At 45.2% G+C, this 12,876-nt stretch overlaps 1 protein-coding gene across 1 annotated transcript in view; it reads right to left on the bottom strand.

Annotated features, from left to right (window-relative positions):
* Positions 1-12,876, bottom strand: part of znrf3 (zinc and ring finger 3) — a 246,591-nt gene that overhangs the window by 41,396 nt on the left and 192,319 nt on the right. The window contains exon 3 of the mRNA XM_080208430.1: positions 6,845-6,919. Coding sequence (XP_080064556.1) covers positions 6,845-6,919 — 75 coding nt within the window. The remainder of the gene's footprint in view (positions 1-6,844; positions 6,920-12,876) is intronic.

The raw sequence follows: 12,876 nt of genomic DNA, 5'->3' as shown, positions 1-12,876 counted from the left end.
TCAGAGTTCAGGAAAATTCCTGGCACAGCCAGGGACGATGACCTCTAAGTGGCTTGTTAAAGTGCCTAATTAACCAGCGGGTGGGCTTATTCTTGCCGCTGACTCAATGGGGGTCAGTTTCCTGATGGCAGGAAGGAGATGTGCGGCCTACCCGGAAGTTTAATGGGCCTGACTGCCACCTAGCCTGTTCTGGTGGGCTCCATTCAATCCAGTCCATTGTGTGCCATGGGTTAGAGGAGATCAAAATGCTCAAGAACCGACTAAATAGTTGGAATTGACAGCGTGGAGGCAAAACTGCACTGAGAGGGGAAAGAGTGCTGAAGAAGTTCCGGTATCAACTAGTTACAAATGTCATATGGTCGCATGAAGAGTCTAAAGGCTCTTTGAGAAACTCAAGCCCTTGGATTACTCAGTAGAGCTCAGGGTGATGTGTTTTTATGAAATTCTTCTTTCTGCTATTTTGATGGAGACGTTTGGAAATAAATGTTTGAGTATTCTACTAAAATAATAAAGTAGAATTTCAGAATCACATTCACACTCTTTCATTACATTCCATGGAGCCATTCTGGGGCCTAGAATTTCAGGATGCAGTTACACCACAACGGTCAAGCCAATGTTACTTATATTGGAAAACCTGCGTGACATCACAGACAATTCTTTGGATTGAGGAGTGATATTATCTTACAGGATGTGTTCAGTTTGAAACACCATTCAATCACACTATAAGGTGAGATACCATTGGCAGCACTTGTACTGACTACTGCCCAATGGCCTTGACTATAGATCTATGATCTGTGACAGCAAGTACCTCCGGCTGGAATTTCCTGGTTGTTCTGCCAGCAAGAGCTTGCATTCTGGAGACAGCAACCCTATAATGAGGGTTTCCTGGGGGGCAGGGGTTGCATACAATGGGAAACCTGTTGACAACGGCAGGACCAGAAGATGCCACTGCAAGCCAATGGTGGGCCAACTCTGCCGTCGTGAAACACACTGTGGAGGTGAGTGGAAAACCCTTCCTCACGTACATAAAGTTGCCAACTCATGTTCCGAGGGATTTCATCACGTGACCTCCAACGCACCCCGTGTCATTGGTCAACACTTGCAGAGCACCAATTGGAAAAGGAATAGACTCATTATCTGATTGGATGATTCTCGACTGTCAGTCAAACAGCTTTTCATCCCACGTCCCCATTTTTAAAAAAATTATGAGAGGAATATTTTTGTTTTGGAATACAATTTTCTTTTTATTGTTCCTGGGTTGCTTGCTACAGATTGGAAATTAGTTTTTTTTATTCCTGAAGACGTCAGAACAACTCTAAGGGCACCTCAAGTTCTAGAACTGTGCTTTACGTTACTCCTATACTGAAGAAGATTAAAAACATTGAAGGCTACCAAGTTAGTGATGTTATTCTAGGCAATGTCAGGGAACATTTTGAATTTCTACATTAAGAGTGGCGTGTCCTGGTTAATGTTCAGCACTTTCCGATTTAACAACTGTTGAGACTGTTCACACTTAATAAGAATATTGACAACTGGGTTTTTACAGAATTGCTACGCCTACAAAGATTACATTAAAGGTCACAGACTGACATTCAATTGCCTCCAGGCTGTCATTCCCCACCCAGGTCACAAAGAAACCAAACCCGGGAGGCAATTGTCTCATGGTATTATCCCTAGATTATTAAGCCAGAAACTCAGCTAACATTCTGGGAACTCAGGTTCAAACCCCATCGCAACTGATGGTGGAATTTGAATGCAATAATAATATCTGGAATTAAGAATCTACTGATGGCAATTGTCGATTGTCAGAAAAACCCACCTGGTTCACTAATGTTCTTTAGTGAAGGAAATCTGCCATCCTTACCTGGTCTGGCCTACATGTGACTCCAGAGCCACAGCAATGTGGTTGACACTCAACTGCTCTCCAAGTGCAACCAGGGCTGGGCAGCAAATGCTGGCCTAGCCAATGATGCCCATGCTCCATGAATGAATTTAAAAATCTACCCAACTGCCCGTCCACCTGCAGCAATACTCGCCCCATCTCTAACTCTTCCAGCTCACACTGGCAACTCTCTGGCCTCTCCCCTCTTCCTCAATTCAACCAATCCCTCTTCACCCTGAGCCTGGGGGGTTTTAAGGTGTATAAGCCTATGCATAAGGAGCAGTCAACAAGTTTGCCCAATTTGAGGAATCAGATTGGCCTTTTGACCTTAACACTATATGACTATAAAACATAGAATTAGGCCACTCGGCCCATTGACTCTGCTCCGCCATTCAATCATGGATGATATTTTTCTCATCCTCATTCTCCTGCCTTTTCCCCACAACACCTCATCCTCTTATTAATCAAGAACCTATCTATCTCTGCCTTAAAGATAGTCAAGTACCGGGCCTTTAACATTTTAGATTCATTCCCTTTTACAAACATGAAACCCTTTTCACAAAGAAAGGCTAAATCTTTCAACTCCTCTGCAGACTGACTTTAATTTCAGTAATTGTCATTCTTTGGTGACCAGGTACATGTTCGCACAGTAACAAAAGCCAATGAGCCTTGTCTATCGCTTCCTCTTCCTCGCAACTGAGGGCACTTTTCCCATCCGTAACATCAAAGAGGATGGAGTTAATGACAGTCCTTGGGCCTAGCTATAAATCTTGTATTAATTTTCAACTGCTGATTGTAATTTAGCCCTGAGACTCTGACTAGTTCAAACTGTTGCCTTCGACGTTTACCATTCCTGCCCAGACAGCAATACCAGTGTTTACCTGGAGGGGTGGAGGGCTTTTCAATGCTGGATCTTAACAAAGAAGCCAAACAAGTGCACAGAGGAATGTGCAGACTCCAGGCTTTCCTGCAGCCCTGTACATTCCAGGACAGAAATCGAGGGGGTTCTGAGAGACAGGAACAGTGCTTGGTCTTTTTTTTTTGTTCGTCTTTAGCGATTGGCCGCCCGGGCAGCACGAGGCTCTTTTCAGTGCTACACATTCCTAGTTAATATCTTTAAGAAACATAGAAAAGGGAAACTCTGCGAATGAAATAGATACTTACTCTCTGGGGCGTTCATGTAAAAAGCCAGTCAGGAACGTGAAGTTCTTCTGATGGCTGAAAACGGGGACCGAGGAAAAGCCCTGACCCCGGTCCCTGTTCAGTGCCGTGCGACGGAGATTGGAAAAATTAGTCAGGGAAATTAGTCCTTATTTCCCAGCTCTTTCTCGCTGTCCAGTAGGCCTTGCTCCACACATGGAAGTCGGGCAAGGACCGTGGTAGGGACGTCACCTCATATTCTCAGACTGGGTGCCACTTTGCTCAGGCTTAAAGAAAGCCACTTCAGTGAGCTACAGAGCTCAGGCCAGCACCTGACCAACCCTAACCCTGACATGAGCTTGTTTTGAGAGAAAAGCAGATACAATCAGTGGCGAAAGCCACCCTTCATTCCCACGGTTCAATCTCACAAATAACATGGATTTATCTGTACAGTTTGTTCTGCTTTTTGCTGAGGGATGCGTGATATTTAGCTACAAGATTACGCTAACCAATTTACACCAATCATGATGTTGGACCAGCTCCTCCTTTCACCTAAAGTGGTAGGATTTACATTTTCCACTGCTCTCAAGCCCTGCTCGTGACAGAGAGTGTGTGACTTTTTGAGAATGCAGTTTTGTTTGAGAGTCCAACGAATGCAGAGGCAGACAGTTACGTTGCTGCTTATCCACTGAGGGGAAATCATTGTCCAAAGGTGGATCCAACCCGCAGCACCACAAACTCCCCTCCATGAGTGCAGCAAGAAGGCAGGTCCTGAATTCATCCCGGCCAGAACAGAAATCGAACGCCGTGCTGGCATCGATCTGATTCACATCGACTGTCCACTCAACTGAGTTCCCCACCGCCCCGAAATTTCAACGATAACCACTAGACTTAAAAAATAATACAACTGTGGGACGGGCTTAAAGCAGCAATCATATCTCAGATTGAAGATCGTAAGAGCAGAATTAGGCCACTCGGTCCATTGAGTCTGATATTTTTCTTATCCCCATTCTCTTGTTTTTTCCCCATAAACATTGATCCCCTTATTAATCAGTTACCTATCTATCTCTGTCTTAAAGACATTCAATATCCTGGTCTCACAGCCTTCTGTGGCAAAGAGTTCCACAGATTCACCACTCTCTGGTTGAAGAAATTCCTCATCTCTGTTTTAAAGGATTGTCCCTTTAGCCTGAGGTTGTGCCCTCTGGCTCTAGTTTTCCCTCCTAGTGGAAACACCCTCTCCACATTCACTCTATCTAGGCCTCACAGTATCCTGTAAATTTCAATAAGGCAGTTGAAGAAGGCAGCTCTGAACTTGCCCAGTTTTGCTCTTGCAATTAGAATTATTGAGTCCCTACAAGTGCAGAAAGAGGCCATTCAGCCCATATTTACCTTGCCACCCAACTCCCCACCCTCCCCCCGATACTAAGGGCAATTTTGCAAGGCACTGAAAATTTGTAACCCCTTCATCCAGGGGATGGAATTCAAGATTTCAGAATGGAGGTTGATTGTAAGGTGCTACTGTTGAGGATTACGGAACCAAATCTGGAAACGGAGTTAAGGTACAGAATAGCCATGAACTAACTGAATGCCAGAACAGACGAGAGAGTCTAAAGGGTCTATTGTTGTTCCTAAGCCATGCAAATCAAGAAAGTCTCCAAATTGAACCCTAGTCCTTATTGAGTTGAGTTCTCTAAGCCAGGTTGGTGGTAGGAGTTGATATATTGGAGATTCCTTGGGGAGGAGGAATGCAATATACTCCATTCCTCGATGATCATCCCCTCCAAGTGAGATTCACAACACCACGCTTGAAATCTGACATGACTTACGGCAATGAGGGGTTGAGGGCAATGGGGAGAGGTTGACACGATAAAGTCAAATGTTGTGCAAAGGGCAAAACCTTCGAACAGGAAGCTCCAGAATAAAAAGACGGGAAGAAAAGTCATTTAAACGGCACCTTTATTGCTTTGGGTAAAGAGTGCTCTGGTTGCTATATGTAGTGATGCAATCAAGGTGAACAGTGAAAGGTTGCTTCCAGCATTGACAATGGAATATGACGTCAAGATAATCACTAAACAAGATGGTCTTTTCCCTCCCTCAAGGGAATATTTCAACATGGAATTAGTTACTATGAGTGACTATTGAGACAAAGAATACAAAATAATCCGGAAGATAACTGGAGAAATATCGGCCGGAATTCTCTGTCTGTTCAAGCCCCGTTGCCGCTGCCACCGAGAATGGAGAATTTGGCGCTCAGCCAAATCTCCGGTCAATGCAGCGGGACAGGAGCGTGGTCGCAGAGTCTAGCCCATGTGAAAAGACAGTGTGTAAAGGATAGAGGGAACAGGATTAGAATAGACCAGTAGACTAGGCCCAACAGGGCTGCCACATTCCACTGATGTCCATCCATCTTATACGCGGGTTGATGGGTTTTTGATAAGCGAGGGGATTAAGGGTTATGGGGAGAGGGCGGGAATGTGGAACTGAGCCACGACAGATCAGCCATGATCTTATTGAATGGCGAGGCAGGCTCGAAGGGCTAGATGGCCTACTCCTGCTCCTATTTCTTATGTTCTTATGTAGTTTTTTTCCTGCCGGTATGGCTGAAGTGATTCACACGTAAAAAAAGGGCGAGGGAAGTGAGGCGTGTGCTGATTGCTCACAACACTGACTGTGAGAGCTGTACGCCAATCAAAGCACAAATATTTCATTTGATGTAGATGACAGTTCTACTAATAAATGATTATTTAGCATTCTTTGTAACTCTATGAAATATTCGGCGTGTATTAAGTGCATTTAATCTTATTCAGGGAGTCGTAGTCAGTGAACAAGACTGATTTCAATCTTGCTGTGATGAAAAGGCAGCCCATTCACCAGCCTGGGTTTCTCATTACTGGAATGGGTAGTATCATAACTAGCAGTGTTAATGTACCAAATGGACCCTTTTCTGCACTGTCGTCATAGAATCCCTACAGTACAAAAAAGAGGCCATTCGGCCCATTGAGTCTGCACTGACCACAATCCCACCCAGGCCCTATTACTGTAACCCTCATTTACCCTGCTAATCCCCCTGACACTAGGGTCAATTTAGCATGGCCAATCCACCTATCCCGCAGATCTTTGGACTGACAGAGAAACCGGAGCACCCCAGAGGAAACCCACGCAGGCATGGGGAGAATGTGCAAACTCCACACAGACAGTGACCTGAGGCTGGAATTGAACCCAGGTCCGTGGCGCTGTGAGGCAGCAGTGCTAACCACTGCACCACTTTGCCCCCCCATCATGTAAAAAGTTTAAAGTTTATTTATTAGTGACAAGTATGGCTTACGTTAACACTGCACTTAAGTGACTGCAAAATTCCCTCAGTTGCCACAGTCCGGTGCTGTTCAGGTTAACGCACATAACCAGTAGGTCTTTCAGAATGTGGGGGGAAACCGGAGTTCCCAGAGGAAACCCAAGCAGACACGGGGAGAATGTGCAGATTCCACACAGACAGTGATCCAAGCAGGCTATCGAATCTGGGTCCCTGGTGCTGTGAAGCAGCAGTGCTAAACACTGTGTCACTGTGTCACCCCCTCTACCCTACCCCACCAAGTACACTAGTCCTCTGGTATTTATCATCAAATCCTATTATCATTCCATATCAGGATAGATTTTCATTTCAACAGGAATGAAGCTGGGCAGACATACTGTTGTTTATCTTGTATTTGTTTCACAATACTGATTAAAGTCATAGTGACCAGAGCAATCGGTACCCTTCTCCAGGCTCTGTAATGGTCTGGTAAACTCTGTGCAGCTCTACACCGGGAATCTACTCCATACCTGGTCAACGGCATCCGGGTTTTCGGATACATCGAAGATGACAGCAGTTGCTCCTCGCTGGACCGCCCGCTTAGCCTGCAAAAATCAAGTGCAAAATTCCTAAGTACAAAGAGCATTTTAAACAAACAAAAACAGTTGAGCCACAGTCGGCAACACAAGTGATATTGCTTTCTCCAATAGAGCGCATCGCACAATGAGATTTTACGAGGCAGGATAGCCAGAGAACAGTTCAGGGAACACGGACAGCAGAAGATAAATATTTATGCCCTTTCTCTCTCCCACCATCCTTCCCAACCTAAACACATCTTGATCTGGTTAGGTAGACTGTTGAATTAAATGTGGCACAATCTGTTAACAAGCATTAGCATTTATAACAGAAACACACCATCATTAAATCACAGAATATGGGGCAGGAGGAGGCCATTTGGCCCATTGTGTCTGCACTGGCTCTCCAAATGAGCATCGTGACTTAAAAGCATTCTCCCGTCTTTTCCCCGTATCTCTGCATATATTTCCTATTCAAGTAATCATCCAATGCTCTTTTGAATGCCTCAATTGAACCTACCTTCATCGTTCATCCAGGCAGCACATTCCAGATCCAAATGATCAAAGAACAAAAAAAGTACAGGAACAGGCCCTTCGGCCCTCCAAGTCTGCACTGACCACGCTTCCCAATTTAACTAAAACCCCCTACCCTGCCTGGGACCATATCCCTCTATTCCCATCTTATTCATGTGTTTGTCAAGACGCCCCTTAAAAGTCACTACCGTATCCACTTCCACTATTTACCCCGGCAACGAGTTCCAGGCACCCATCACTCTCTGTGTAAAACATCCGCCTCGAACATTTCCTTTAAATCTTGCCTCTCGCACCTTAAACCTGTGCCCCCTAGTAACTGACTCTTCCACCCTGGGAAAAAGCTTCTGACTATCCACTCTGCCCAGGCCCCTCAATCTTGTAGCCTTCTATTAGGTGGCCCCTCAGCCTCCGTTGTTCCGGTGAGAACGATCAAGTTTCTCCAACCTCTCCTCATAGCTAATGCCTTCCATGCCAGGCAACATCCTGGTAAATCTTTTCTGTACCCTCTCCAAAGCCTCCACATCCTTCTGGTAGTGTGGCGACCAGAATTGAACACTATATGCTAAGCACTGCCAAATAAGATTCTATAAAGCTGCAACATGATTTGCCAATTTTGAAACTCAATGCCCCGGTCGATGAAGGCAAGCATGGCATGTGCCTTCTTGAATATATTCGCTGCGTGAGGGTGTTTCTCTCATTTCACTTTGCTTCTTTTGCAAATCACTTTAAATCTGTGCCCTCTCCTTCTTGATGCTTTTATAAGGGGGAACAGTTTCTCTCCACCTGCTCTGTCCAGCCCCCTGAACAGAAATGTTGCTCACTGTCTCCCCTGTAACATGCGCCATGCATGGTGGAATAGCTACGTGAGTGATCCATGGGCGGGTCTTCTGAATAGTGCTTCAAAACTGGAAGCCAGGACACACAAAGTAAGGGTAGGGGATGACTCTGCAGTTCATCTCCATGTGCAGTGGATCCCACGTTCAGTTATTCCGCGTAGGGCTAACGTTTACACTTCAGAACTGGTCATAATTCGCAGAACGGAGACTGTGAATATTAAATCTTCTACCCCATGCAACAAAGTGGTGCCCCATTCCTAGCATGTTACTCTCATCCTCTCCCCAAATGTTCTCCCTTTTAAGTTCATCATAGAATTCTACAGTGCATTAGGAGGCCACTCGGCCCATTGATTCTGCACCCACACTCTGATAGTGTATCTTACCAAGACCCTCTCCCTTGTCCTACCCTCACAACCCCACACACTTACCATGGCTAATCTCCCTAATCTGCAGGCTCACCAGGGCAAATCCACCTAACCTGCAGATCTTTGGACTATGGGAGGAAACCAGTGCACCCAGAGGAAATCCATGCAGACATAGAGGGAATGTGCAAACTCCCCACAGACGGACACCCAAGACTGGAATTGAACCCGGGTCCCTGTCACTGTGAGGCAACAGTGCTAACCACTGTGCTAACCACACTGGTTCCTGATAGCGCTCTAGCTCCTTGCCATCCTCAACACATGTGCCTTGGGGAAGTCCAGTCATACCCTTTATCCCTTGTTTACACAAATACACATTTGTCTCTGCAATAACACTTCAAGGCAATCCGTTTTGCATGAAGTGTTCTAAGCATGGTTCAGAGAAATGGCCAAAATCTTATTAAATTTTCCTTCTATCAGACGCCACTGAAGAATAGGTTTCCTCCCACAGTCCAAAGATGTGCGGGTTAGCCAGTGAAAGTTACCCCTTAGCGACCCAAGATGTGTTGGTTCGAGGAATTGCCATGCTAAGTGTGTGGGGTTGTAGAGGTAGGATGGGGGAAAAGACTGTGGGTATGAACACTATGGTGTGCCGGCGCAAGCTTGATGGGCCGCATGGCTTCCTTCTACACTGTAGGATTCTACGATTAGCCTAAAAAGTGGAAGATGTTGACCTGGAATGTTTGGCCCCACTGCGGAGGGTTCCCCATGGCGGATGCGGCCAAGTACTCACAGTTTGCTGTAACTCAGCAGGGAGGTTCTTCCATGGCTGTGCGCTCAGCAAGGCTTAATACAGGACTGGACCTAAAGCTGGCAAACCTGGCTAAAGATGCCACCAGTGACTCACCTCTTAAAGGGACACTGTCCCAACATAACATACACCAACTATTTATTTTACTCATTTATGGGATGTGGGCGTCGCATTGTTGGGAAAGACTAGAAAATTCTGGCCACTGTTTGATGCTCCTCTCCCTACCTCCTCCCTCCATGAGCAATGGGATGCTGCGGCCAATGTATGTTGGCTGAGATGAACCAGGCCCCAGGATCGCTCCAGTTTTTTCACTCAACTTCCCCCTGCGCACTGCATTTACCAAGGGAGAAAAGGGGGAGTTCAAAGATAAAAGTATTTAATCAGCGTTGGACTGCAGCCAAGGGATAAACCATCTGTTTGTGACATCTTTTGCTCATCAATCATTGGAATTAGTTTTTTTTTAACAGTTTGTTCCAAATTCTAGAAACCATTTCAGTGTGAGGTCTGCAACTCCCCAGGACGATGGAAAGAATTGCTTCCTACTATAAAAACTAAGACATCCTATTGGGGATGCTTATCTCAAACCGACTTGTCAACGGGCATTAGGCATTTGACAAAAAAAATCAAAAAGAAATCTGCTTACAGATCCTAACAACACAAGGCACCACTCAGTCTAGTCATGTCAATGGCATCGTAAAATGAAGGAAGATATTAAGAGGCTTGCTGAAGGTATCATGGAGTGGGCCCCACTAACTGCATACACTTGTAATTCAAATGCCGTTGGGCTTTCTAATTCAGCACAGAGCGTGCACCGTGTTATTTGAACATGCCTGTAGACTTACTCCTTCCTGTTTGGAGGAATGCTTACCCAGTCTCAGCCACCTGGACTATTTGTCATAGTTCTCTGCATGAATCTGCTCTCCAGAGGGATCGATAGTCGATTTTCGGGACCACGATCACCAGAAGAGTCAACAGGAGAAAGGATCCCACCGTGGGTGGCACAGTGGTTCGCACTGCTGCCTCACAGCACCAGGGACTCGGGTTCGGAGTCCCGACTTCTGTGTGGAGTTTGCACGTTCTCCCAGTGTCGTTGTGGGTTTAATCTGGATGCTCCGGTTTCCTGCCACGGTCCAAAAATGTGTGGGTTAGGCTGGTTGGCCATGCTAAAGTTTCCCTTAGGTTTGCGGGCTATGAGGTAAGTTGGGTAATAGTCAGTGCAGACTCAAAGGGCCAAATGGCCTCTTTCGCACTGTAGGAATTCTATGAATCAAGTGGACCATCCCTCTCGTTCCAGTGTTGAGCATTTTCATTTTCTCACACCAAGTACAATCTTTGCCCCATCAATACTGTACTGTACCTACTTGTACTGCATACAGAACCCACCCTTATCTTGGGGTTTAACAACTCATTAAACTTCCTGAGGAAAAGGTTTCCTTGCCATCTCTTCTAAGATCAGTCAATCAAAATTCCAGTGTACTGAATTCACCATTTTATCTCCTGCACCAGTTGTAGTTCTTGGGTTGGCTTTTGCAGAAACCCAGGGGACTTTCGGTACTACCTAACAATTGCTGAGCTCTGTCTGTACCTGTTCCATGTAACTTATAATCTTGTTGCTAACCAAATGCTCATCTAACCCCTTTTATATTGAATAAGGTGGAAATAATGCCGATCCAGTTTGGGAAGTAGGTCATATTCTATACTGAGCAATTTAATAGGCTGCAGTCGGAACCAAAGAACACACAAAGACGTGTGGGTTAGGTTGATTGGGCATGCTACATTGACCCTAGTTTCGGGGGATTAGCAGGGTGGATATGTGGGGTTACAGGCATGAGGTGGGGTTGTTGTCAGTGCAGGCTTGATGGGCTGAATGGCCTCCTTCTATACTGTAGGGATTCTATGGTTCAAATCCATGGTTTGCCATAACTCAGCAGGGAAGTTCTTCCATGGGCTGTGTGCTCAGCAAGGCTTAATGCAAAACTGAACCTAAAACCAGCAAACCTGGCTGATGATGCCGCTTATGACTCACCTCTTAAAGGGACACTGTCCCAACAGAACATACACCAACTTTTGTTTAATTCATTTATGGAATGTGGGCATCGCTGGCTGAGCCAGCATTTATTAGCCATCCGCAAGCGCAGCTGAGAGTCGACCAAGAGTCTTCCCTAAAGGAAATTAGTGAACCAGATGGCTTTTTACGACAATCGACCATAATACATAGCAGGCTGCAAAACCCATCGGCGGAAGTTGTTTGCAGGGACTGCCAGGACACATCACTCAGCAATGTTAGTAAAATGACAAATAGGTCTTATCTAGTCAGCCTGTTAGCTAATGCTGGGAGCTAGGTTACCCAAACATTTTCACGCTAACTTCAGTGTTAACATAAGTCCACTTATGCCGAATAAATAAAGTATATATTTTGTGTTGCTGTACTGCACTGCTGTCAACGGCAGGACGAACTCAGGGTGACTTGGCAAAGCAAAGCAAGTCGGCCTGAGGTTGTGAAAGGTGCCGAGTAAATAAATGCAAGCTTCCCTTTATCACTATGGCCTCCCATCATTTCAAACGTACGAGTTTAAAACACGTCCAAAAGACAATTTATCCACTTGCACTAAAGCCAATTCCAGTGTTGCTGGTGAGAGTACATTAAGTGCTCCACTTCTTGCGAGCAGCAATAATCGTGCTCACTCACCAGAAATCTTCAACCTTATACACTGTGCTAAAGCCAGAGTGCTTCAGTTTTAATCACAAGCAGGATTTCTTTTTTTTAAATCTTTTTCCTTGTCTAAATGCTTTTTTTTGCTCAATCCACCAAGAAAATTAAACACTTACTGTGATTTTGGAGTTAAAAAGTGAAACCCATTTGGTTCACTGATGTCCTTTAGGAAAGGAACTCTGCTCTTCTTATTCTGGTCTACACGTGACTCCAGAGCCACAGCAATGGGGTTAACTCTTAACTGCTCCCTCAAGGGGCAACCAGGGATGGGCAATAAATGCTGGTCCAGCCAGCGATACCCGTGTCCAATGAACAGATGAAAAAGCTTTAGCAGCTAACTTTAAACACCATTGAGCTATCTCAATTTCATGTTGCTGGAATGAGTGAGATTTTCTTAAAAAACATAACAAAGATATCATCTGAACTAGAATTGAACCATATTATTCTGGCCAAAATAATCTAACTCAATGTAATGTTTTTAAAACAGTCGCTTGTAGCTTGCTTGTATTTATTGGTCAAGGAATCCCACATGGTCAATATTGGGAGGATTAATTTTTTTTTTAAATTCGTTCATGAAAGGTAGGTTGGGCCAGCATTTATTGCCCATCCGCAACTGCCTGTGAACCCTCAACCATGACAGAGAGCATTTTTAAGAGTCAACCACATTGCTATGGCTCTGGAGTCACATGTAAGCCAGACCAAGTAAGGATGGCAGATTTCCTTCCCTGAAG

The sequence above is a fragment of the Carcharhinus amblyrhynchos genome, chromosome 20 (genome assembly GCF_965287045.1).
Source record: "Carcharhinus amblyrhynchos chromosome 20, sCarAmb.v2.hapA, whole genome shotgun sequence".
Taxonomy (NCBI): Eukaryota; Metazoa; Chordata; class Chondrichthyes; order Carcharhiniformes; family Carcharhinidae; genus Carcharhinus; species Carcharhinus amblyrhynchos.
The sequence above is the reverse complement of the archived record's forward strand: the minus strand, read 5'-3'. Positions and strand labels throughout refer to the sequence as shown.